General features: G+C 37.4%; 1 protein-coding gene across 4 annotated transcripts; it reads left to right on the top strand.

The window, feature by feature from the left end:
- The first annotated feature begins 1,580 nt into the window (after nucleotides 1-1,580).
- On the top strand, nucleotides 1,581-21,729 carry LOC147857141 (uncharacterized). 4 transcript variants are annotated; one of them, XM_087328218.1, is made up of 23 exons: nucleotides 1,581-2,408; nucleotides 7,320-7,441; nucleotides 9,505-9,599; nucleotides 9,705-9,860; nucleotides 14,756-15,005; nucleotides 15,472-15,520; nucleotides 15,762-15,886; nucleotides 16,972-17,060; nucleotides 17,177-17,377; nucleotides 17,801-17,866; nucleotides 18,273-18,344; nucleotides 18,423-18,512; nucleotides 18,580-18,652; nucleotides 19,067-19,160; nucleotides 19,248-19,317; nucleotides 19,386-19,568; nucleotides 19,700-19,822; nucleotides 19,901-19,984; nucleotides 20,055-20,239; nucleotides 20,372-20,510; nucleotides 20,595-20,654; nucleotides 21,393-21,476; nucleotides 21,573-21,729. In XM_087328218.1, the coding sequence occupies exons 1-23, from the start codon at nucleotides 1,660-1,662 to the stop codon at nucleotides 21,687-21,689; spliced, it is 3,276 nt and encodes a 1,091-aa protein (XP_087184344.1). In that variant the 5' UTR covers nucleotides 1,581-1,659; the 3' UTR covers nucleotides 21,690-21,729. The 4 variants fall into 4 exon arrangements, with proteins under 4 accessions (XP_087184344.1, XP_087184347.1, XP_087184346.1 ...); XM_087328220.1 differs by having other exon boundaries at nucleotides 1,582-2,408; nucleotides 17,801-17,833; XM_087328219.1 differs by having other exon boundaries at nucleotides 1,582-2,408; nucleotides 19,392-19,568.
- Nucleotides 21,730-25,461: the final 3,732 nt, after the last annotated feature.

The raw sequence follows: 25,461 nt of genomic DNA, 5'->3' as shown, positions 1-25,461 counted from the left end.
CTAGTCCTTGCTAGTGAGGACTTTCACCCACATAAAACGGATTTCTAGGTCTTTCTTTAATATTTCTATCCTATTATGTGTCTCTCTCCGAAATAGTATCGCAACCCCTCCAGACCCTCTAGTAGTATGTCGACGTGAGGTTTGTCTAAAGATAGATTCCCAACGAAAACCGTCAACTTGTGGCAGTCCTCGATTTGGGCTCTGATGTGTTTCTACTAAAAAAAAGCATGTTAGATACCTTCAAAATCTCCTCTAGATGGCCAGGGTGTGTCCAAAGTGCACCGTTACAGTTCCATAAAGTCGTCCTAAGTTTATTGTCTATCACATGGACCACACGCCGTCAATTGGCAGCACGATCATTTATTATCACACGTTCGTCTCGGTAAAAAGCATGATGCCCCTCTTTATGAGCTTGTATGACTCGCGGCATACAAGTTTTACGATGCTCAATTTGCATATTGGTCAAGTCTTCATTGAGGTAGATAGGGTCCCCGCCCAATCCTCGAAGAATTGGTCTCTTTTAAAAAAATGCGATTCTAGATTCTGAGTCCTTAAACTGAAGAACCAAAGCTCTTTCCCTAGTGGTGTCACGTCCTAACCTCCAAGTTTTAGTGATTGGTAGGGCTTCGTACCCCAACATTTTCCGTAATGTTTGTGCATCTTCGTCAGGAGATGCCCCTTCCTTGAGCCCAGTAACTCGTACATTTAGGCGTCGAGCTTGACGCATTTTTTCCTCCTCAAGGGTAGTGTTTACAATATTTTTATCCTTTAGTTCCTTTTTAATATTACGTTTTACTACATAAACCCACCCAGTTTTTGCTAATCCCATATCGCTTTTAACCTCTTCCTTAACATTTTTTTATCTCATCCTTAATATCCTCCAGGGAAGATATTTCACCATCTTCCCTAGATGTCTCAAGGTCCTTAACTTGTTTCTGAAGGTTCATGTTGTCTACTTTAAGTTTCGTTATTTCAGCAATAAGCACTTCTTTTTCTTCCTTATCATTCTGTTTTTCAGCTTCAATCTCTTTCGCCCATTTTTCTAGTTTAACTAAACGGTTAAGGACATCTAAAACTTATTCCTTACTTATAATTTCTTCGTGTGTTTCCTTATCGTCTAGAAGTCATGTTGTAAATCAAAAGATAAAGGTTCGATTGTAGGACATGTATGCTTCGGCCGATAACGTCGTGAGAGAGAGAGAGAGAGAGAGAGAGAGAGAGAGATGAATGTGTAAAGAAATTGGAACGATACGGAGAAGATGATTAACATGGCCCTGCGCAAGAATGATGACAGTGACACGCACAAATAGAGAGAGAGAGAGAGAGAGAAAAGAATGTAAAAAAGGCAAGCGAGGCGACTCTGAGTGACTGAGTGATTTGACTGCACTCTGACTTAATATATGTATGTATGTATGTATAGCTGCTAGCTGGTCGTCTAACAGAACAGGCTGACAACGACAACGAGGACGACTCCTCCCAGGAAAGGAAAGGAAAGGAAAGGAAAGGAAAGGAAAGGAAAGGAAAGGAAGGAAAGAGAAGCAGAGATTTTGTGTTCCCCAGTAGTTGGCTTCATCCAGCAGGTGGTGGGAGTGCTTGCTCGACATGGTTAGTAGGTGCTCCACAGTGAGTAGAAGAGGAGAGAGCATCAAACTTGTTTAGATGCTCCAGAGACAACGGAAAATTGTGTCCATGTACAAACATGGGATGAGGGCTGAAGAGTATGCTGCTTGCCTGAGAAGGCTCCTTCAGCACTGGCTCTCAACTGGCATTGCCCCTGGAAGAGGAAGAGGAAGAGGAAGAGGAAGAGGAAGAGCAGGAGGTGGAGGTGCAGGTGCAGGTGCAGGTCGAGCGGCACATGTGGCATCATCTGTTCAGTATCTTCCCCATCTTTTGCGGGAGCAGCAGTGGACCAATGTGAGGTCATCATCATCGGCTACCGGGAACTCGAATGAGGTGATGAGGCTTAGAATCAGATCAGTACGCCAGTTTAGTAGTGGTCATTCTGATGAAAAGAAAAACATAGAGAAAAAGAAAAGTTCTCCCTCAAGCCTTGGCCACAACAATAATGAAAATAAAGGCAATTTTACAGAAAAACCAAGAAAGAAGCCATTGAAATCTAATTCCATATCGGAAACTGTTCACACTCAAGATTCTACTGTAAAGACTCCAGTACAACATCATACTCAGTGCACAAACCCTAATTTAGAGGGGAAAAGTGAAGAATTAAAGAGGAATGCAAGAACAAGAAAGAAGAAGTTACCCAAGGCTGAAACAAATACAACTACAAAGCTTGAAGATTTTGATAGGCTTCAGCTTTTGAAGGGAAAGCTGATTAGAAAGCTAAGTGACCAGTGGCTGTCATACGAGAATATTACAGAAACTCTTGCAAGATTTCCATATTACCTGAGGTACTTACATGGATGCTATTTATTCTGCAATAATTTCTGTCATGTTTCCCTAATTTAGGTAGGCTCTAGGGTCCGCCTATATATTGCACCAATGCAAAAAGCTTTTTGGATACACATTCAAACATCGTCTATTCTCTTGTCTTGAGTATGATGGATGTTGTATTCATGATAATTTGGTTACAGAGAATCTATCCTGTAAAAAGTAAAGAGATCTGCATATGTGCCAGATGTTGGAAAATCCCATCAGTAATGAACAATGATGATTTTAGAGAAGATACTTTTTCCGACACACAATTCTTGGCATAATACAAGTTCCTTTTTGAGAAGACATACATTGTCTTCATTTTCATCTTGAAGGACACTTGGTCGCTTCACATAATTCTCTTCAAAGAGATATATCCATTTGAAAAACTGGATTTGAGATCCATTTAGTAAATAAAGACAGTGATTACATAAATGCGATAAACAGCGAGTAATCTTATGCTTAGCTGTATATGATAATTTTTTTTTCGTAATTAAAGCCCTTTTGAGTATATCTTTTGATGACATGACATACCTTGTATTTTTCTAGGATCCCATCCACGTGATATTTTGACTTGAAGATCTATTTAACGCCAGTAATTTTCTAGTTTTTTTTGTTTATCCACCAATGTCCAAATGTTCCAGTGATCATGGAACTCATCTCCTCTCTCATAATTTTCTTTGAATATGGATTTTTCATAGCCTTTTCTGGGAAAAGAAACATGATTTCAGGAGCAGCAATGATGCTTTGCAATAAAGCAATGTTTAGAGTGAATATGCGTTACCTCTAAGGTATATCTATCCTAAATCAATATTTAAAGTGAAGATGCTTTGCTTCCAAGGCACATCCATCTGTTTAGGAGATACAGATCACGAAGTCCTGATTCTTGAAGAGTCTACCCCACCACTTAGAACATGGAAGGAAGCTTCCCAACATAAGGTTTGGGTTTGGATTTTGAAGGAGATGGTGAATTGTTGGTCCAAGGAAATTATTCATATGATATGGCATCCATGCTACTCTTTATCAAAGAGAATCTAATGTTTAAAAGTATACAATCTTTGTCTTTTTTGGAATCCAAAGATGGAATGCTTTACTTCTAGAATTGTATCCACAAACATCTCCCTCTCTTTGATCCCTATATAGATGAGGTATCACATTACATAGATTTGGTGGTTTGGGACTATGATTAGCGGTATAGCCAAAATATTACTATATGCTGATGGCATTGTTCCGATCTTTGACTCTCTGAGAGACTACATACACATCCAAACGTTTTAAAATCATTTTGTGCTGGACAAAGGTTTGTTGGTAAACATTGATTAAACTTAAATGATGCTGTTTATCACAACAGAAGCATGGGTGACGAGATCAGAATTGGCATTCTCTTTGGGAGAGGAAAAGTGGCACACACACAGTTCTTCATATACCAAGGAGTAAAACTCCTGCGGCCTTGGTTCTCCCTATGGAATGTTGCATGTGCTCGACTTTCTGGTGTATATGTAACATATGGTGCTCTTGAAAGATCATGTGCAGATATACAGTGGCCATGAACCAAATTGTGGCTATTCTATTTGATACACTGGTGACATAAGCTCTTCTCTATGGAGTAGAAACTTGGGGACCAAGCCTTCACGATGTAAAATAACTGGACAATTTTGAAGAGACCTCTAGTCTTGATGATTCTCCACATGAGAAGGAGCAAAGCATTGTTGCCCCATGATATAATTAAGGTGGAGATGGGAGCAGCCACGGTAATTTCTAATGTGTTATTGCATTAAGTGATTGGTGTCCAACAGATTTGGGAGCTCCCTCAATGAAGATACTCAAGGTTGCCACTTATGTCATGAAAACAACTTGCTGAACTCAGAGATAATCATTGTTGGTTTGCCCAAATGCAACGATGGTTCAAGTCACATGGCATAGTATAAATGCACTGCCCTTAGATTTTAATATATGTAATGGCTTTCTTATGCAGAGTGTTCCAAGTATCATTTTCCATGCTCTTTGGTTTCTCTTCCACGAGAGCAGCTTCACAATCTCTCAGAAAGAGGATGCCCAGCATACGCTCTTTCCACAATTCGAAAACTTTTCCATCAAATCTCTTGATTTCAAAGAGGTTTTTCACTTCAGTTGAAGTGGAGGCCATTGCTCCCAAGATTTATGACAGATTTCTTCAGAAATTGAGCAGAATACAGATAGGAAAGGATCTGAAAGAATTGAAAGAAAAATTGAAGAGTTTTCTGCTGATTCTGAATCTAAAAAAAAAACAGCAGCAAAGCAGAGGAAAGAAATTTGGCTCTGATACCAGTTAAAGGTAAAGAGAGATGTTTTAGGGAGCAGCTATTGAGGGATGACGTTCAGCAAACAGGACTGTAGTAGAGGTGAGAGTAGAGACATAGATTTTTGGTATACCCAACCGCCTTAATTGGTACACGAGAGAAAAGGTTATTATATTAGTTAACCCTAAAAAAACGGTGTGTTCACATTACAAAAGGAGGTGTCTTGTCTAGGTTAACAATGTGTTCACATGTACGAATAATTACCTAATTTGTGAACTACAGGCCTTTGCACCTAACAAGTCGGTCGATGGTGGAGGGGGGCAGCGTGGTTGGGAGTCGGATAGTGTGCAAGCTTTGATGCGTTGGGCGATGAGGATGGCTTCGTTGAATGTCTTGGGACCTTGGTCCTGGGCACAATGGGTAATGTCATGGCGCAAATAGGGCCATAAGAATCAAAACTTGACATGCTCGGGCATAGTAGGATCGGCGCGAACGAGGAGTTGATTTAAGCAAACACCAAATTGGCCCATTGTTTCGTGCGGATGCTACTACAATGTCTTGGGCTGTTGCAACGCCGTCTGGGCTGAATTTTGACGGGCAAAGTTTTGCATGAGGAGATCCCGAGGATTGCCTAGTTTTCTGTCACTTCGCTTGCTTGTTGTACATACCAAGTGGTGGTGACATTTTCGAGTAGGGTGCGGACTTCCAAGGCGTTGCGCATGTTGGACCATTGGTGGTAACTAGAGATCATTTCAAAGTGGTCCAACCAAGCTAATACATCCTCAGAAGGCAAGCCGGAGAAGGACTTCGGGCGGACCTTGGAATCTGGCCGATCTTGAGACCGTTCGCAGTTAGCGTATAGGAAGGAGAGCATAACTTGATTCGTGTGGCTGATTTGAAGCATGGCGTTGGAGAGGACTTGCAGGAGCTGCTCCATTTGGAAAGGAGGTGGCCGCTCATGAGGTTGTGGGAACTCACGCTGCATAGGGGTATTGGCTTTGGAGGCGACAGGAGGGAGTTGGGAGGCCATGAACGAGGTGGTGCACTAGCGGCTAAGATTTTACACCGCTTCTCCACCAATATGTGAATTGCATATAAAGAGAATCAAAACCAGCCTGCCTCGCTTCTTACCACTTACTCAATTTATAGTAGATACAAAGGCACCCATTTGGGTTGGCTTAGCTACATATGTGCTAAAAGGGTGGCACAAAGGAACACATGTACATCACAACATGAAGACCTGCACTTGCATCAAAGGGACACCACAATATATTCATCATCAAGTGCTTTTATATTGATATACATCTATTGCATAACCTTTGCAATGTGATAGGGAACTGTGGACATGTTCACATTCATTAGAGATTGAGGTGGGCATATATGCAGACACACCTTTGGCCCACTACACAAGATAACAAAATCAGAGGACCAAGGGTGCTTGGAACTATTTTTGCTAGAACCCAAGAGACACAGGGAGAAGATGTTGAAGGACAAGAATATAACAAAGAACCACATAAGCCTATTAATTGAAAACAATCACAACTTTCTTAAGCCTTGTCACCCTACTCATGTTACAAGTCAATCAAGGGTGATACAAGTGGGATTACAATAGATTTGACAATAACAATTTTTTGTGTATGTACACTTGGCTGTATGGATCATGACCTTGCCTCCCTTATCATTTATAGATAAAGGTCAGTATCTCCTGCCATCTCAAGTGTTTCCCATGCTTTGGTGATCTCTCCATACCTTATTGACCCAGGATGGAGATCTTTGAATCTAACATGTGTAAATAATGGGATCCTTCAATCACTTTTATTTTTATTTTCTTTTTATGTAGTTACATTGATTTTGGTTTGTTGTTCTGAAAGAAGAGACAACATTTTAACAGATAATCTCTTGTTTGGCCTCTTAAAAGATAAGAATACATCTCTCTTCCTTCTTTCTTGTTGGCTTGGAATCAACCTTCTTTCTAAATTCCAAACTTCTTTTCTTATGAACTGATATATGCACACTTAATTGAGCAACTGAAACGTTGGAAATAGATGGCTTTATACATGTGAGCATCTCATATGGAGTTTTTTGAGCAACAAATTTAGTAGGCAAATGTTCAAGGATGTACACCATGATATAGTCCATGAACCTTGCATTAGCATATAGATGATGACCCTTTGTAGTGGCATACATATATGGGGGGCTAACATATTGTACACAAATAGGGGATGATGCCCACCCCTCAGACATGGCATCAAGGGCACTTTGAATTTGGGATGCAAGTACACTATCCAGAACACAGATAGACATTAGGTCAGCAATAAAGTTCAAAAAGAAAGAGAAATGTATCTATTGTATAAAAATTCTGGTAATAATATTATTGACATAGGTCAGCAAAAAAAATTTCAAATGAAAGAGAAAATGTATCTATTGTATATGTACAAAGATGATTGGAAGCTGAAGAGGGATAATACACCATCTAGTATATTCTGGATAATATTATTAACAGATTGTCTATAATCAGTATCAGTAGATTCATTTAAATTTTGTCTAGTTGTTCTTTCAATGGATATGATTGGCACATATCCAGGCCTTATCTAATGTACTATTTGACAGTGATAACACAAGAGATGTGCTGCTAGAATGTACATCAGCCAGATTGAAGAACAGCGAACTTTCCAAGTTTGGAGGGCATTTACCTAGTTCAAGCAATTTGATCCTTTTGCAGGGTCTACCAGGTTAGTATATTCTGGCTATGTCGTCTTTACTTGGATGCACATATTTCTTGACCAATTGCACTATAATAAACATGAGCAGGTCTTTATGTTTTACATATAGATCTTATTATTTTTAATCTTATTAATATTGAAAGTGTGTTAATTTGAAGTTTGATATTTTTTATCCTAACTTCCTTGTTGGGGAACAGTCTAGTTTCGTTAACTTGAAATTAAGTCCTAGCCACTCAGACTCTATTATCCTGATATGAGACAGCTTCCTATCCATATTCAGAGCTATGTAGATAATAAAGAATTTCAGATTATGTACGCTCTTGGAAGATGGAGATGTCTTATTGGCCTTGGCTTTATGGGTTTCATGACTGATAGATAGATACTAACAAAAATATTAACCTTTTACATAAAGGAAGAGTCATGCCTTGGATGTAAACTTTAGAGGTGAAGTATATGTCATCTCAATTTCTGATATCTCTAATGCAAGAAATTCATCTTTCTGCATACTTGGTTTATGCAAAGGATGTCAATGCATGTGACGTTGAGTCTAATTTCTCAACATTAGGAAGGTAAATTTAGCTTTCTTGGAGTGTTACCTCTTGCAAGGCACAACGATTACACTATTGCTTTGGTGTCATGGTGTTGCTCAGCTATTAGGCCGCCTTATAAGATAAGTGCAGCTGAACGAAAAAGATAACATGAGTCCGATAAATGAGCTTTCAGAGAAGAGGTTGATTCACCCCAATTCATCTCCTTATTGTTTTGTAAAATCGAAGAGGCAGCGACAATCAAAAGAAGATTGTGATTGCTACAAATGGAAGTGGATCCATTGGCAGGTCGAGGTTAAGATTGCTAGTTCTTTTGAAAGGCAAGCTTGACAGAATGAAATACAAATGTTTGAAGTTGAAGATGAAAATGTTGGATTCCTATGAGCTTTGTGGAGATTGTGCTTGGATTCAATGCTGAGCCATTGGACACTTAGATCCATAGAATCAGCAGTCTTGATTCCTCCAAACACAGCAGATATGCAAGCATGGGGAAGCTGGAATGCAGATACCATCTATGCAATAAGGAGAGGAGGCTGATTCAGTTCAATTCATCTCCTTATTGTTTTCTAGATTTAGAGCCTGAGATTCAAATTCAAGCAAAGGTGTGATTTACAGAAAGATCACGAGTACTCAACATTAGTGGGGGACGCAATGGCGGGTCAAGGTAATGACCACCAATTAGTTTGAAGAACAAGCTTAATGAATGAACTGCATATGGTGGAATTTGAAGATGACCACTATTTTGGATTTTTTTGAGCTTTATTGTGCTCCAAGTTGAGTCAGTGGAAACCTACATCCAACGAACTTGATGTCGTAAAGCTCACATTTCTCAATGTGAAATAGAAGGAAAATAGCTAAAGGTAGCTAGTGCTAGTTGTAAGAAGTTTGTAGTATTTTACAGATTGTGAATCAGAGGTCAAGAGTGAATGATATGACCTTCTGAAGTTTAAGCCAAAATTATATTGCGAAGTAGGAAGGCTTCACATTGTGAAATTCCAAGATTGTGATAAAGTTCATCCTTCATAAAAAGGATTCTGCATCCTTCTTTTTACATCCTCATCTCTTAAATGGAGATACATCTATCCTATGTGCTGTGCAGTGTGATAGGGGAGCTGTGAACCTCTTCAGGTTTCAGAAGATAAATGATGTAGCTTATTGGTTAGGACTACTTGAGATTGGACGAAACATTATGCATTCCATGTGTCTTCTTAGGTGTTTTATGGGCAATGTACCCAAGGATATGCCTTTTAAGGAATAACTTGAAGACATAGAATTGGATTAAATTATTATATCTAAAAACGTTTTGACAAGTAAAGACAGAAAAGTTCTGGAGAAAGCTACTCAATTTTGCTTGGTGAAGTTTAAGAATTATTCTATTCAACAATGAATGACAAATAGGAGTGCAGCATGATATCATGCATGTGTGTCTGTTTTTGGATTTAATTTCTTGTTCTTTGTGTCTACCCATCATAAATATCATGTTTAATCGGAAAGATCTGAAATAGTTGGAAAATCATTCTGCAGGGACAGAGGCTTATCAAGAAGTACTAATAAAGGCAGTCGCACAACATCTTCAAGTATCATTGCTAGTTCTCAACAGTGATATTTTAACAGCAAAGGTTGGCCTGATCTTTCAATTGAAGTTCAAACTGCAAGTAAAGGTTATTTTGTTTGCGGAAGTACATACATGATTTCGTCATATCTGAATTGTCTACATTTGGCAGGACCTCAAGGATGATGTTCCTATTGCAGGAATTTCAAGCATTGAACAAACCAAGAATGATGATGATGATAAAGATGCTCATAGTGAGAAATTGGTTGGACAAAGTCATCCATATGCCAATGGCTTTTTCATCAACTGCTTAAATAATTGCAATCAGGTTCTCTTTTAATCCCCTCCTAGAAAGAATGATTTCTGCAATTATGAGAGCTGTTATAATGTTTACTCTTTTCAATTCATTCTTTGTCAAACTTTTATCTTTTCACAGTTTTATTATATTGGTTATTGTTTTGAAAGAAAAGGAAGAAACCTTTATCAATGTTTCTAAAATATTTTAATGGCCCATCCGCTTAACAAATTTTACAACTATTTATGTTAACTAGTAAATGTGTCTAATGAAAAAGAACAAAAGGCTACTGTTTATGAATAATCAACAATCTGTCTTGTTGCCAGATAATTGGAACGGAAATTGCTGCTATTTGAATATCCAATATATAAAGGTTAGCGAGACAAGGTCATCTATGAACTGTGTGATGATGGCTTTGCTCTTGTGAAGATATGCACATAGGAATCATGATTTTCGTTGCCGTTGGCAGCTTCACTGCTAAGAGAAATGACTCTAGTTATCATGATTTCTTTTAGTGGTGAATCTACTTTGTCCAGGATGTTTGCTGGTACACCATGTGGAGTCCTTAGTAATATTTGTGCAGAAGAAAATCATCAAAGGCTGCTGCCTAGGTAGATTATTGAGTGTTAATCTGTCCCTCAAGAGGCATTGTCTATGACTCCTTATTTCTAGAATGAAGATGGTTAAGCATAGTGCATCATTCTGTGCCATCACATTGCAGAGAGGTTCCTTCGCTAAGCATGTTATGAACAATAGTAAGGCGCTAAAGAGGCTAGTAGCAGCGGAAAAATAAACTAAAAAAGAACTATATTTGTTAATGAGGAAAAACTAAGGTCCTTATCTAGGAAAAACTTGCATTGACTTCTATCCCATCCTTTGGACAATCAGCCTTGCTAAGTTTAAGATACGAAGGCAAAGGAAATCCAAGGGACTTTGCTTCTGCCATATTAAATCTGTTAAGCACTTTTTCAATGTACTTTTCTTGTGACAAAAACAACAATTTGTCCTTTCTGTTTCTACTGATTCTCATGCCCAAAATATGCTCCGCATTTCCCAAATCTTTCATAGAGAAGAACGATTTCAGTTGATCGTTTAGAGCATCAAGACTAGTCTTTCTTTTCCCAGCTAGCAACATATCATCCACATATAGAACAAGTATGATGGGACTGCCATCGATATCCTTTTTCGTGTATAAACAAATGGTCTGCATAGCTACGATCAAAACCTTGAGAAAGCATAAAAGTATCAAACTTCTTATATCACTGTCGTGGTGCCTGTTTTGGGCCATACAGGCTACGTTTAGTTTGCATACCAAATGCTCCGTTTTAAGGACTACAAAACCTTCAAGTTGTTCCATGTAGATCTCTTCATCATGCAAAAAAGTGGTCTTTACATCCATTTGGTACAACTCCAGATTAAGCATTGTAGAGCAAATAGCACATGAAGTGTGGTCATCTTCACAATAAGAGAGAAGACCTCTTGGAAGTCAATACCTTCCTTCTGTGCATAAGCTTTGGCAACTAATCTTGCCTTGTATTTTGGTTTCCCTTCAATTTTCTTTATTTTATAAACCCATTTATTCGGAATCCTTCCTTCAGGTAAGGACACGAGATCCCAAGTATCATTTGCATACAAAGATTTTATTTCTTCTTGCATTGCAAGCTCCCACTTACTGCTAAGTTCACATGACATTGCCTCCTTTTAAGTAAGAGGTTCACCCTCATCTGACAGCATGACATAATGCAAAGCGGGGTCATATCTATATACATGCCACCTTAAACAATTAGACCTACGTACCCAATGACAGTATTTCTGGGATTGGTTCTAAATCTGGAGGAAAATCAGTTTCAGGATTTTTTGGCTGTTGCAAACCATGTCTAGCATGTTGTTCAACATCTATATTTTGTTGTTCAGTACCTTCATCTCGTTGTCCAACACCTTCATGAGCATCTCTTTGTTCCAGAGGTGTCCTGTTCAGGTGAACAATGTGTTCACATGTACGAATAATTACCTAATTTGTGAACTACGGGCCTTCACCTAACAACCTCCCACTTAAAGGTCCGATGTGAACATTCAAGTAACTCCCACTAACTGTATGCAATGCTCATGTTGAGCTTTGCCAAGACTTTTAGTGAGAATATCTACAGGATTATCCTGTGTTTTGATCTTGGTCAATGTGACTAGACCATCCTCCAAAACTTGTTTGATAAAGTGATGTCGCACATCAATGTGTTTGGTGCATGAATGAAACATGGCATTCTTGGCCAGATACATATCACTCTGGCTATCACATCCTAACAGAGGAGTACTAACAGACATGCCAAGATCTTCAGCAAGTCTGCTGAGCCATATAGCTTCCTTTGAAGCTTCTGTAGCTGAAATATATTCAGCTTCAGTAGTACTCAGTGCTACAATCTTTTGCAATTTGGAGCACCAAGACATTGCTCCACCAGCAACTGTAAATATATACCCGCTAGTAGACTTGCATGTATCCAAGTCACCTGCCATGTCTGCATCACGATATCCCTGCAAACTTAATGCACCCTTCTCATAGCATAAACATTTTCTTTGTGTATTTTTAAGATACTTGAAAACACACTTGACAGCCTCCCAATGTGCTTTGTTGGGATTAGACATACAGCGACTGACAACTCCCATTCCATAAGCAATATCTGGACAAGTAGCTACCACAACATACATTAGAGAACCACATGCTGATGCATAAGGAATTCATGCATGATGGTACATCCATGCATGCATGTATATTATATGTGTTGGCGGTTCGAGGGCTTTTGTAATAAGGTCAAACATGTAAATCGGTGATAAGTTAGGGTAAGGGACAATTCAGGAAATTACAAACTAGGTGTCCATAAGATCATGTAATGTCATGGGCATGACCATAATTTATCTTGTTGTAATTTGTACCATAGTATTCCACACACAAGGATAATATGTGAGGGTTAATTGAGAGTGTAAAGAAGGGAGGATTATTTTTAATCCTAAGAATTGAGACAACCCATAAGGGCCAAGTGTGAACTTGCTTGGGGGCCTTAGGTTTGGCTATAAATATTAGGCCTAGCTACCCTCTTTAGTCACATTATTCGACTATGTAGAGACTATGATTTTGTGGACTCTTGTAGCAAGCGCGCCAATACTAGGTACCACTTGATGCCATGGTGGTGGTATGGGACGTCGATCAAGCCTCGAGTCCGCCTCGATCCCTTCGCTGGGGGGTGGTCGGCTGGATTGGCACCCTTCTTTCTCTGTCTTTTTCTTATCTATCTATCTTATATTTCCCTGTTTTATGCTTACATTAGGAATGATCACTAACATGTAATATACGATGAATGATATAAGGCTCGTCGAAGACCCGCAAAAGAATTTGAATAGGAATGAAAGGACAATGCAGGTGATAGAGGCATGATCATTCCTCCGGGTCAATATTCACCTCTCTATGGACACTAAATAAAATTTGATCTAAGCACATTGTAATAACCCAAGAAAGACATGATTTTAGAGAATATTACTAATTAAGTTACTTTGGTTACTCCTGTCAACTTTTTGTTCCCACTATACATTAATTAACAGTTAAATTATGTAATGTTAAGTGATTAACTGAGTTAAGTATAGCCTCATCTGCATGGCAGAGGCCCCTGCCCACCCTATAGCCAACAAACCTTATGAAGATAACTGCTTTTCACTACCTATCGTGATCAGATTACCAATATCCTGAATCTACCCCCCAATAAGGTGAAAGGCTACGAAATCCCTGATGCAGCCACCAAGACAAGTATTTTGGTCCCTACCCGTTGAACACCAAGGCCTGCCTTGCACAAAGTAGCCCTGACTTGTTCCACAAGGTGGCTTGCTTTCTTTTCAACATTGGTCTTCTGCACCACAAACTCCACAGAATCCCTTAAAAAACAACTATGACCCACTTCATGCACTGACACTGAGCTCTGCAAGAGTGTCAAAAAAGAGAAATCTGTAAGAGGCCTACCAACAGTAAGTGTTAAAACCCGTAAGACATGAAGGGTGTCTCTGTGTAAAAATGTCACATAAATAATTTTCCCCAATATAAACAAACACTAGCGAGCCAGTGCAACTGGTACATGGCATTTCATAAGTCATTACACAATCATAGAGCTGCAAATTTAGATTATCCTGAACCAGGGTATTAAACCACAGAATGTACTTCCCTCCATGGAAACATTATTCTAAAGCATATTTCTAGTACCATTTTCTGCTGACGTTGTCTATCCAACCGACACAATGTTTATTTACACTGTATATTGTCCTTATGATTTGATACCGTAAAAGATGGGCAAACCTTGAATTTGGTAATTTATAATCAGGAACATGCATATGAATCTCTTTGCATGCAGACATAAATCAATGCGCTCATATAATTAAGTGTTGAGGTAGCATTATGACATCATCACCCAAATATGAAGATATGTAAAGTATGCAATGAAAACGTAGTGGAGGATGAATATCACTTACTTATCACATGCTCAACATCTAAGGTAATTTGCAAGAAATATGATGACTTGTTAGACGGGCATGATAATGTGAGTGTCATGCTCAAATTTCCACTAAGAAGGGTTAGCACATACGTGCATGCATTATTTTCACAACGAGAGTGTTTACTACAGAGTAGTAATTCCTTTCTTAGGAGGGAGTCTCATACAAGATTATATGTTGATTTGGTCCCATAGGTCAGAATTGACCTCATCATGGATGATAAAAGATCTATTTTACTCTATTCTATATTTCCCATTTTGATACTGAAAACATCATTGTTGGTGCTATTATGGTTTACTATGGCATGATTATGAAACTATACATTGCTAATTTCTGTAATTGTGGTAAACGTTTTACTGAATATAGGTGTCATACTTATGGTTATAATCCTTGTTATTGATTAGGTATTCAATGGCTCAGTGGCAGTCATAGATTTCAAAACGTTAGGGGGAAAGTTTGGTTTACCTAGAAAGCTGCATCGTATTCCTGCTCAGAAATCTGGTATGAAAGAGATTTCAAAATTGGTTGAACTGGACAGTGATCATTGGGCAGATGAAATGAAAAACCTTGTGGTGACTGGCCGTGAGGAGGAACTGAAGAAGCTTGGAAAGCAAGGGGAGGAACTCAAAAAGTGGTGGCATGATCTAATTATAGGTATTTATCGAGTGTATGACTTCTTTCAATTAATTTCAATTTCCCTGTTTGCTGCCCAATATTTAAGAAATCACACAGTCGAACCATTTTTTCTGTAGTGAACTAAACATGAGTTTGTTTTTTCTGTGAAGGATGACATTAACTTAGCGTTTGATATTCATTTCAAGTGATTGTAATTGGGATATGGCGTATCTTTCTGCTCTGGATGGCTTTATCCAAACTGTATTAGTGGCATAACTGTTTTTCAAAAAATAAGGTTCTTAAATTACTTCAATTTCTGTGTATTGTTTCGAGCAGATTTCATATTTTTATGGTTTATGGATTATAATATGCATTTCACTGTTTTTTAAGCTGCTGTGACTTAATTTTATCCATAATATGGCAGTGTACTCTGAAATCCTAGAATAAATGGTGTTTTTGTGCTTATAAATACTACCTCTGATGCTGTCTTTGTGTGATTTTGAAGGGGACCATGTCAAATATAAAGGGCCAAAGTCATCAAAGTCAAATATCAGGTTTCTCTCTATGAATATGCTTATTTATCTCAATTCTCGGTTTAATATATTTCAATTTGAACATCCTTGGAAATTTTGTTCTTAGAAGGCACTGTGAACAGTTTTTTATTGTACTGCAGGTTGTTTGGTTATAAATAATATGAATCACCATAGGGAAACCATGTGTCATTGTTTCTAGACAAAGTGGAGCTCATTGATTGGTTTCTTTTGTGTTTATTCTTGATTATTTTAATGTTTACAGGCCGAAACTGAGCATTGGTCAAGAGGGATTTGTATCGTCTATTTCAGATAGTTTACCTTGGAAAGTTTGTGTCAAATTTCAAAGCAGCAATGGGACTGGTGATGCCGAAGAAGTATTTTGTGATGGTATATATATATATATATATTCTGTTTGGTGCTACGAAATATGGCATTCTTGTATGTGGATGAAACAAAATATAGATGGCAGTTTCTACATTCAATATTTTCATAGATTCAGGTAGGTTTATTTGGAGGGCTGGGAAATTGAAGCCAGGATTGTCTATGAATTTTGTTTATACTAGAATCAACATGCTTCTTTTAGTTTATTCTTTGAGTTTGGATCTATCTTTTCTTTTATTCTTGTCACTGTTACCTGTGGGTATCTTTTCTGTGTTCAATATAGAGGCTGATCTCTTGTTGATTTCCTGCATAGGTTAAGTATATAGCAAACCTTTCAATGTTTGACTTACTGGCATATTGAATGCCGAAGGTTTTTGGGATAAGAAAAAAGACTGAGGATTGTTTCTAATAAAAATAAGCTAAATCCTTCCTATTTACAATGCTAATTCAACTATTAAATGACTCCAGTCTATTAGTCCTGTCTTACTACAGTGCTGAAAATTGCATACTGACGTCGTCTACCTAAATTCTTGTATCAATGAGATGTTGATTATTCATAAATGATTCATCAAATAGAAGTGAGAATTTACACCATTTATATTATGAATTTTGCGAAAGCCAGATTTGGCCAAATTTAGTAGTGATGTTGACACCAATGGATGGAAAGTCTTTTAAAAAAGTACACCTATTCAAGGGACCTGGGAAGATGTATAGTAAGTATGAGGCCTAGCTATCCTCATAAATACAGTACATTGGAAGGCTGAAGTCTTGAGACACCAGTGGTGTGGGCTAGGCTTTTGTTGCGACAATCGTGTCACCTCTTCCAAGGTACCAATTATCCTAATATCCGTCGGTATGTACTTACCTTTTTTTCCCGGGGGTTGGCTATGTCTTGATCATATCCAATCTACTTACCTTTTAACCTCAATTTGGTCTATTTGATAAGCAAAAGATTGAATGTTGTACTAATAAAAATAAGCTAAATCCTTCCTATTTAAAATGCTCATTCAACTATTAAATGACTGCTGTCTTGGCAGTCTGTTAAAATTTGCCTACTAACATTTAAATAAGACATCAATTATAACTTGCAGCAATTGAGCTTGAAAAAATGAATACAAGTGCTTCAGACGAAGCGTGGATGGCTAGGTTTCCTGAGCTTCCGATCGAAGCTCTTTGTAAGGTAATGGAATAAACAGATGTCTCTTCATTGTGATTATGCTGGATATTACTGTTGTCCTAAGGTTCATGCTTGGCATCCATCTGTGCAATATTATGTTACTGTGTTCATGCTTACAGATGGTTCTATATCGAGGTCCTGTGATTGTGTACTTTCCTGATTTTCGCCAGTGGTTTTCAAATGCGCCAACTTCAAAAGGACGAAACCTTCTTCTAAAGAGAGTGAAGGACTTGCTAACAAATGTTGATGGGCCAGTTGTCTTCATTGCAAGTAGAATAAAAGAAGATTCAAATGTTCCTATAACAGTGAATTTTGGCCTGGTATTTCTTTTTCTATCCAAATAATATGAACAGCTGATGATTGACTTTTATTGGAATGAAGAGATTTAGTATTATTTTCGAAATAAGTATGCACATAAGTTGTGTTTTTCTCTGTTACCAAATTTATTACTTATCTTTATTCACCGCATCTAGTCAATTCAGGACCTGCCATTTTACTATTGTTGCTAATCTGATTCAATGTTACCATTCAATATTTTGGATGGCAGAAGGATGGAAGGTGGACAATTCTGATTTTATAGATGAATTATCTGCCGAATCCTAACTAATCAGATTTATGTAGATTTTTGACATGGGATGCAAGAATGTGATTTTTTTGGTTCTGAATGCAAGAAATAAATAATGTTTCTGATTATTTTAACATGGGATTCTTTGGGTAATTATAATCTGATCTTTGTTTCACAGGAGCATATTTTACCATCCATTTTCATTGAAACGGTGAGATTTCATCGGATGCTTATAACTGATCAAGTATGGTTTAAGTTTGGAAAATATTCTTCCCATTAAAGTTTCGGAACAGTTGGAAATCTAGTAACTGTTGAAATAGAGAAGACAAATTTAGCAGTATTTGATATAGAAAGAAGAGAAAATTAAACGCTATGTAAAAAATAACCTAATGTCAGAATTATAGGAGCATAGAAAATCTTAAAATATTTTGAATGTTCTTGATGCATTTGAAATCTGACCATGCGATGAACCAAGGATGTCAGAATGTAAATGGTTCTTGATGCATTTGAAATCTGACTATATGATGAACCAAGGATGTCAGAAGGTAAATGGTTAGGGTTAAGTATTTCGTTTTCACTGTAGTTTCTATTATTCACAGGTCAAATATGTTCTTTTGGTTTTGGGCTCTGAGGTTATCAATATGTGATAGGTCACAGAACCAGAGGACAGTGATAAGGTGTTCAAGATCTTCAAGAATATTATTAAAATCTCTCCACCAGAGGTTAGTGAGCTTGAGAAAAGAGTATGAATGAAGGAGACAATATACTTCAAAATCTGAAGGAGGAATTGTATTGTTCAGGGATCTCATCTCTTGTACGCATGGCAAAAGCAGCTTGAAGAGGATAAGAAAAGAGCCAGAAAGATGAGAAATATTTTGTTGCTGAAGGAGGTTAGTCCCATGGAAATCATATGATATGAACATTACTGTCTTACAACTCATAGGATGTATTTTGCAGAATCTTGAACAGCACGGCATGTGCTGTGTCGAGTTAGCTGGCATGAATATAGATCTTCCTCTAACCCAAGAGAGTAAGTTGTACATATATATATATACTAGTCTGTGTTTGACAATGGAATGAGAAAAGTACACTATATTATAGAATGGCACAATTCTTTTTGCTTGATCAAAAATAACTTTACCAAATATCATATTCTTTTTAAGTAGGTACTAGGTAGAGAGTTTCATTCTATATGGAATGTTCATGAGAGGGTTATGACTCGGGTGGCATATGAAAATGTAACATTTAGCATGGTATTCTTTGTTTCCTCATATTTTTTTGTGTAGTTGTGGAATTTCTGTCTTCTTTGTATTTTGAGGGGTGATTTTGTGAGAAATGTTGAACATTTATTTGTATGGTAGTTTACAATTGTACTCATACATTGGTCAAATTTTACAATTTGGCTTTTGTTTGTAAAATGTTGAAGCTCTACTTATATGTGCAGATGCAGAAGATGTTATTGGATGGGCAAGAAACATGACATTTAATAATAAACGGTTACAAGTAAGAGATGGAAAACTGTTTTTCGAAAAGGAATGGTAGGTTTTCTTAAAATTCTTTCATGTAAAAAAAAGTTCAGGCATGCAATTTACACTTCGCATCTGTGCTACTATATGTCAATGCAGTTTGGAAAAAGCTTTGCTGCGACTGGAAGCATTGAAATCCAGGAATGAAGACAAGATGTCCCATGCCATGGTAATAATGATATCTGGTATAGTAAATTTGTTCTTTATAAGAGTGCTTCTTATAAATATCCCTGAAAGTTACAGGAGTTAGCGGAGAATGAATATGAGAAGTCGTGTTTGTCCTCCATTATTTTGGCACATGATATATGTGTTAAGTTTGATCAAATTGGAGCTCTTGATGATGTAAAAAAAACTTTAAAAGATTTGATTATTCTTCCTCTTCAAAGACCTGAGCTGTTTAGGAGGGGAAATCTTAAAAAGGTGAGACATTGGCAACTTATCTGCTAATTGGGATTTTTTAACGTATAGAAAGCCTTCGGATGATTAGTATTGTATGCTTTCCTCATGTTACTATTAGGTGGTAATATCTCTAGTCCATACATGATTTGCAGACATGCAAGGGTGTGCTGTTATTTGGTCCTCCAGGAACTGGGAAAACTCTCATTGCAAAGGCTGTTGCTACTGAAGCAGGTGCAAACTTCATCAATGTGTCTGCCTCAAGCATTACTTCAAAGGTATTCTATTAATGGCTAATGGCTAATGATGCTGAAACATCGAAATTTTATTTCAACTAACAAAATTTATACCTATAGTTTTATGGTGATGATGAGAAACTTGTCAAGGCATTGTTTTCCCTTGCTAAAAAGCTCAGTCCTGCTGTAATATTCATTGATGAGGTAAATCAAATTAGTATAATTTAGAATTTTAAATATCTTAGATTGCATTCCTAACTGCATATGCTGACAGGTTGACAGTCTTCTTGGAACACGGGGTAGTAGTTCTGAGCATGAAGCAACACGGAGGATTAAAAATGAATTTATGGCTTGTTGGGATGGTCTACAATCAAAAGAGAATGAACAGATTCTTGTATTTGCGACGACAAATCGACCTTTTGATCTAGATGATGCTGTCATTCGCAGACTCCCTCGGAGGTTGAGTCCCACTGGTCTACTTTATTTAACTTTAGGATTGTTGGCTTTATAGATTTTCAAGCCTATAATACGGTTTCTGATGCTATATGAATATACATACTGAAGTTGTAACATAATGCTCACTTGCAATAGGTTGTTCATTGATTTACCAAATCTAGAGAATAGAGCTAAAATTCTGCGCATCATATTGGCAAATGAAGATCTAGAAGACACATTTGATGTTGATGCTTTAGCTTCTCAAACTGAAGGCTATTCAGGAAGTGATTTGAAGGTGTCAAAAGTTTAAATTTGGCTCTAGGATTAGCTGTAGAATATTGTTTCGAAAATATAACTTATATTTATTTTTTATCTGCAGAATTTATGCGTTGCTGCAGCCTATGCACCTGTCCATGAAATTCTGGCAGCTGAAGAGCAGGTGTGTTCGAAAAATTGAGAGTCTTGAGAGAATGCACAATAGCTATAGTCTAATCAACTTATGATTATGAGCTCAGGGGCTATTTCATAGATATTTAATAGAGGTCCATCTTGTGGCTGTTGTAAGGGTCACTTTGTGGGCTCTATGACAAAATTGTTGAATGTCCAAAAAAGCAGTAATATGTATACTTCTTCTGCTGACAATGTTTTGTGACAAGGTGATGAATACCTGAGGAAAGATCTGCTTTAATACTGACCGACTTGTGGCCTTTAACAGGGCATCACGCAACAGTGTGAATTATGTTGAGTTTTTTAGATTGTTGCAATATTTGTGTGGTCCTCCACACGAGACCTGTGTGAGCATATGAGTGATATATGGCCCTCCCTGCAGAGATGAGCCACGCGATCTGCATGTCCTCTATATGAACTGTGACGAATGAAATAGAGCTGAATTTCTACCAACTGTGCACCAAAAGGAACTGCAACAGATGCATAATTGACTGTATATTGCATGTCTTAGGAAGTATTTTGCTTGTTTTTATTTTATTATATTTGTATTCTATAATATATTAGACTCATTTTATTGCAATATCTTAGCCCAGTCAAAGTCTTTTCGCAAAACATTCTCCCATGTTGATAAAATGTGATAACTTATCCTGGCACATTTTGGATAGTTTAGCAGATAGGAATTATGTCATTGGGCTGATTTTTGCTACTTGCTGAATCTGATATCGACCAGGGGAAGACTTTTGGGAATGTTGAAAAGGAGACTACTACTGTCAGACCCTTACGTCTAGAAGACTTCATTAATGCAAAATGCAAGGTTAGGATGGATGTTTTTTCTTGTGGCTGAAACATGATCATAGCGATGGAAAGCTTATGATTCTAATCCTTATTTTCGTTTTTGGAATTGGTGTAGGTTGGAAAATCAGTAGCTTATGATGCAACCACCATGACACAAATTCGGCAATGGAATGAGCAATATGGTGAAGGTGGCCAAAGGTCTCAACTGACTTTTGGGTTCTGTAAGGCATGAGACGAATGCACGAGAGAGAGCGTGGAAACACTGTCACAAGCAAGGTACTGTAGTATAGCTCCAGTGCTTAGGATGAATAAAAAATTAGTTTCCCATATCTAAATCTTTTGCCTATACATTCTGTCAAAATGACTAAATAAATAAAACTATATGTTCTTGGTGACCTGACATAATAGTCAGAAATGGAAACAAAGAAGCGTGACCCGAGAATGAATCAAATAAACATTATAAACAATGTACGTAAATGTACTAAATAGAATTTAGTAAATAATAAATATTTATCTGCAGATAATGATTGAAGAGATTAGAACATTAAAAAGATAAACATTGAGACATCTGATTTTGATATATCATGTACCACTAAAACATCAACCATCAAAATTTCAAAATTCATCATCCATGAACCATGATTCATAAAGAATCTACCATATGATGCTAAAATGTTGACATACACTGTCCACTGTATGTCATATGATCATGTAAAATGGTCAAAAGGACAATAATGAGTGGGTGTAGCATCACACTTCCAGAAACAAACAGAAGCATAGTGCAAAAATGAATATTCTTTTTACGTCTGAAATGGTCGTTCCAGTTTCACAGGGAAAGAATGGCTTCTTCATGTAGCGATACTGATCCCTATATTTTTTTTCTGATCTACAAGAATCTGTTCTTATAGTAGGTTATTTTGACCATGTGCTTGCAGGTGGGAAATTGTGAATATTTACCTCAAATTGAGACACTCTGTACTTTGATGCTTGTTTCAATCCTATTACGATGTAGGTCACCTAATTCAAAAAGGCAGCATATGACTTGTGGTGTGTGTATCCTATTCCGGCATTCAAGGTCGTAAATAAATTGAGTTTGCAGAGAATATGAACTAATTCCGTTCCAACATTTGTTGCAGAAATGTGCTTGCTTGGAGAGAAAACTCTATTGCTTTATTGGATGTCATTATTCTCTCGAATGAGTTCATGTTGCATGTCTTGATTATCTCTATTAAATGCCAGAAGATGAGTCTATGCAGCATGACATGATTGTCTTTTAAATGTCTTTAATGATGATCTGATAATTCCAAGTTTTTTTCAACTCTGTATTCATGAAGGAGAAGGAAGATGTCAATGCCTCCAAAAAACTCAAAATTTTGTCGCGTAATGCCATAATGATATCAGTCTTTTTGTGATGGGATATGATGTTTCCATCAAAACCAAAAATGAATAAATATCTTGCTTAAAAAAGGTTCAAACTTATATGCAGTTAGAAAATGGCGTAGTAATCAAAAGAGAGCACCTATATTGTGGTCTTTCCAATAATTAATTAAAACAAAAAATAGATCGACTCCAGTCTGAATCGTATAGAGCACATAACCCTATTTTGCTATATTGTGATCTTGGATGAGGCAACATTTTTCAATTTGGAGACTGTTATTTCTGTTTCCCAAAATGTGGCCTAGTGAGAGTTGAAACCATGGTGTCTATTAAATTGTCGAGGCCCTACTCACTATGGAATGTGATCAGCATTGATTGTTTTATCACACGCTCTACCTAAGACTTTGAATAAAAAAGGTTATTCATTGCACTCAATTTGCAAGGTGAAGAGGTGGTAGTGGTGCTACTCTTGGCCAATAATTGTGTGCAATGTTTAAATCCTAGTAGGGTTTTAACTAACCGCGGGTTTGTAAGATGGGGACAGGTGTAGGTGGTGTAGGTGTGGTGAGTGAGTTGTTTTGAGGATGATTGACAACCGTTGTTGCCTCCCGGTTTGCCACTGTTAGGAGGAGGGTATACAATAGGTAATTTGAAGTTCCCCTTGGTTGGTCTACCAACCAACGAAGGATTCTTTTCTAGTACCTCCTCACACAAGATAATATAGACAGACAGACATATATATGCATCGTGGGCATGATTTAGTGAGTGAGTGAGTTGTTGATGCATAGCTAGCGCTGCTGCCATTGCAGCAACAGAGGCGGGTACATTGGGTTGGCACAAGAAGAAGAAGAAGAAGAAAAACAAGAACTAGAACTACGGTCGTTGATGATGATGATGGGGCAGGACTCGTCGGTTTTGTTCACTCCTTTTTTACCCCCATCCATTCATCCCTTCTTCATTCATATGTACTCATCATCTATGATCGTCTTACCTCTTTTGTCCGTTTCTCCATATATTCGTTTCTTTTCTTTTGTCCATTTCACGTGGAGGTTTTTTTTCATGGAAATCTCCAAATACATACATACATACATACATATATATATATATATATATACGTGTAATGCCCCTTCACCAAGAATTACGTGATCTAGTAGTAGGTAGTACTCTGCCAATATGACATACCTTGATTCAATTGGGTACTACCTACCAATAGCCCAAGGCTCAATTGAACCTTCTGGTAATTGAGTTCCCCGAGGTCTCCAGAACTTTGGATAATTGGGTTTACTTGGAGGTTGTCGGTGGTTTATTTCTATCTGTACACTCTGAACTATAGTGAAATTTTAGTACCCAGAGGGTGTGGTTTTTCCCGACTTAGGGTTTTCCATGTAAAATATCGTGTGTCCCTGTTTTGCATTTTGTTATTGTTTCCCTGTTGTTTTGAATCATAACCCAGAGTGGTCAGTAGTTGTGTGAGTGTTTGGCCGATTCTAACCCTAAGCATATCATTTGAGCACATCCCATCTGGATTGGGAGAATTTTATGCAAAGTTTTTAATTCGGTGCTTAGATTTCCAAACCGAAAAGTATGCCACGTTCCTCATTTCCAGCAAATCAACCCAGGACTGTGATTTACAATTTTACTTTAAAATACATCATACATCATGATTTAAATACATGACAGTTGTATATCATGTAATTTACATCAAATTCAATGAATAAATTTAGGGCTTTACAATAGATAAGCTCGTTACATCACATATAAGAAATTAGGAAAATAAGGACAAAAACTAAACAATGTCCCAAGGACACTACCATTTCGCTGTGGCAAGCTTAGGATTGATGGCCTCCTTGCCTTTGTCATTATAGATCTCCTACTTGACCTCATAATTCACTACCCCAAGGTAATCCACGTGTCAACAAAGGTTGGCACTCAAAAGCAAAATTTTGTGACCTATGAGCTCTCACTTTACAATATTCTTTAGTTTCTCTATCACATAAAAGTTATGCTGCCTCATTAGCATGCACTAATACTTTTTCTTTTAGCTTATTCACCTATCCTTATCTTGGCATGGATGCAATGATAGGAACATTCTCACAACATATATGCAATGATAGCCTCAATTGCACATCTCAATTGAACTTCACTCAATGTAGCATGATTGTGTACGACAATTTGATCTTTTCAAAACTTAAACATAACATTGCACTTCAATCGTTGATGAAAACAGTTCATCCACTTCCCACATTTTTAATTTTAGGCCATGGCACAATGACTAGAAACAGATGCATAACATTGGACTGTTTTAACTCTTGGGATTATTAAAAGAAGATGAGGAAGATATTACGAAAAGTGCTCTACATTATATAAAGAGCTCATACAGAATGTACTCAACAAACAAAAGCAAGAATAACCAGAGAAGTAATATTGCATGCCACCTTACATGAACGGTTGAAAGCACACGTATTACGTTTGGCAACCACCATTTCTCCATTCACATGGGTTCTATCAGACCAAATATAAACCTCTCATATTCAGACTTTATTTGCAGGGATTCTTGAATTTACTGCAAACTGCTGATATAATTCATGTGCCTCCATCTATTCTCACCCGCATGAAAAAGGTGGAGA

The sequence above is a fragment of the Azolla caroliniana genome, unplaced genomic scaffold (genome assembly GCF_043228905.1).
Source record: "Azolla caroliniana isolate FFs.n. ecotype wild unplaced genomic scaffold, voAzoCaro1.0.p SCAF_12, whole genome shotgun sequence".
NCBI lineage: Eukaryota > Viridiplantae > Streptophyta > Polypodiopsida > Salviniales > Salviniaceae > Azolla > Azolla caroliniana.
This window is presented reverse-complemented; position numbering and strand designations above follow the sequence as displayed.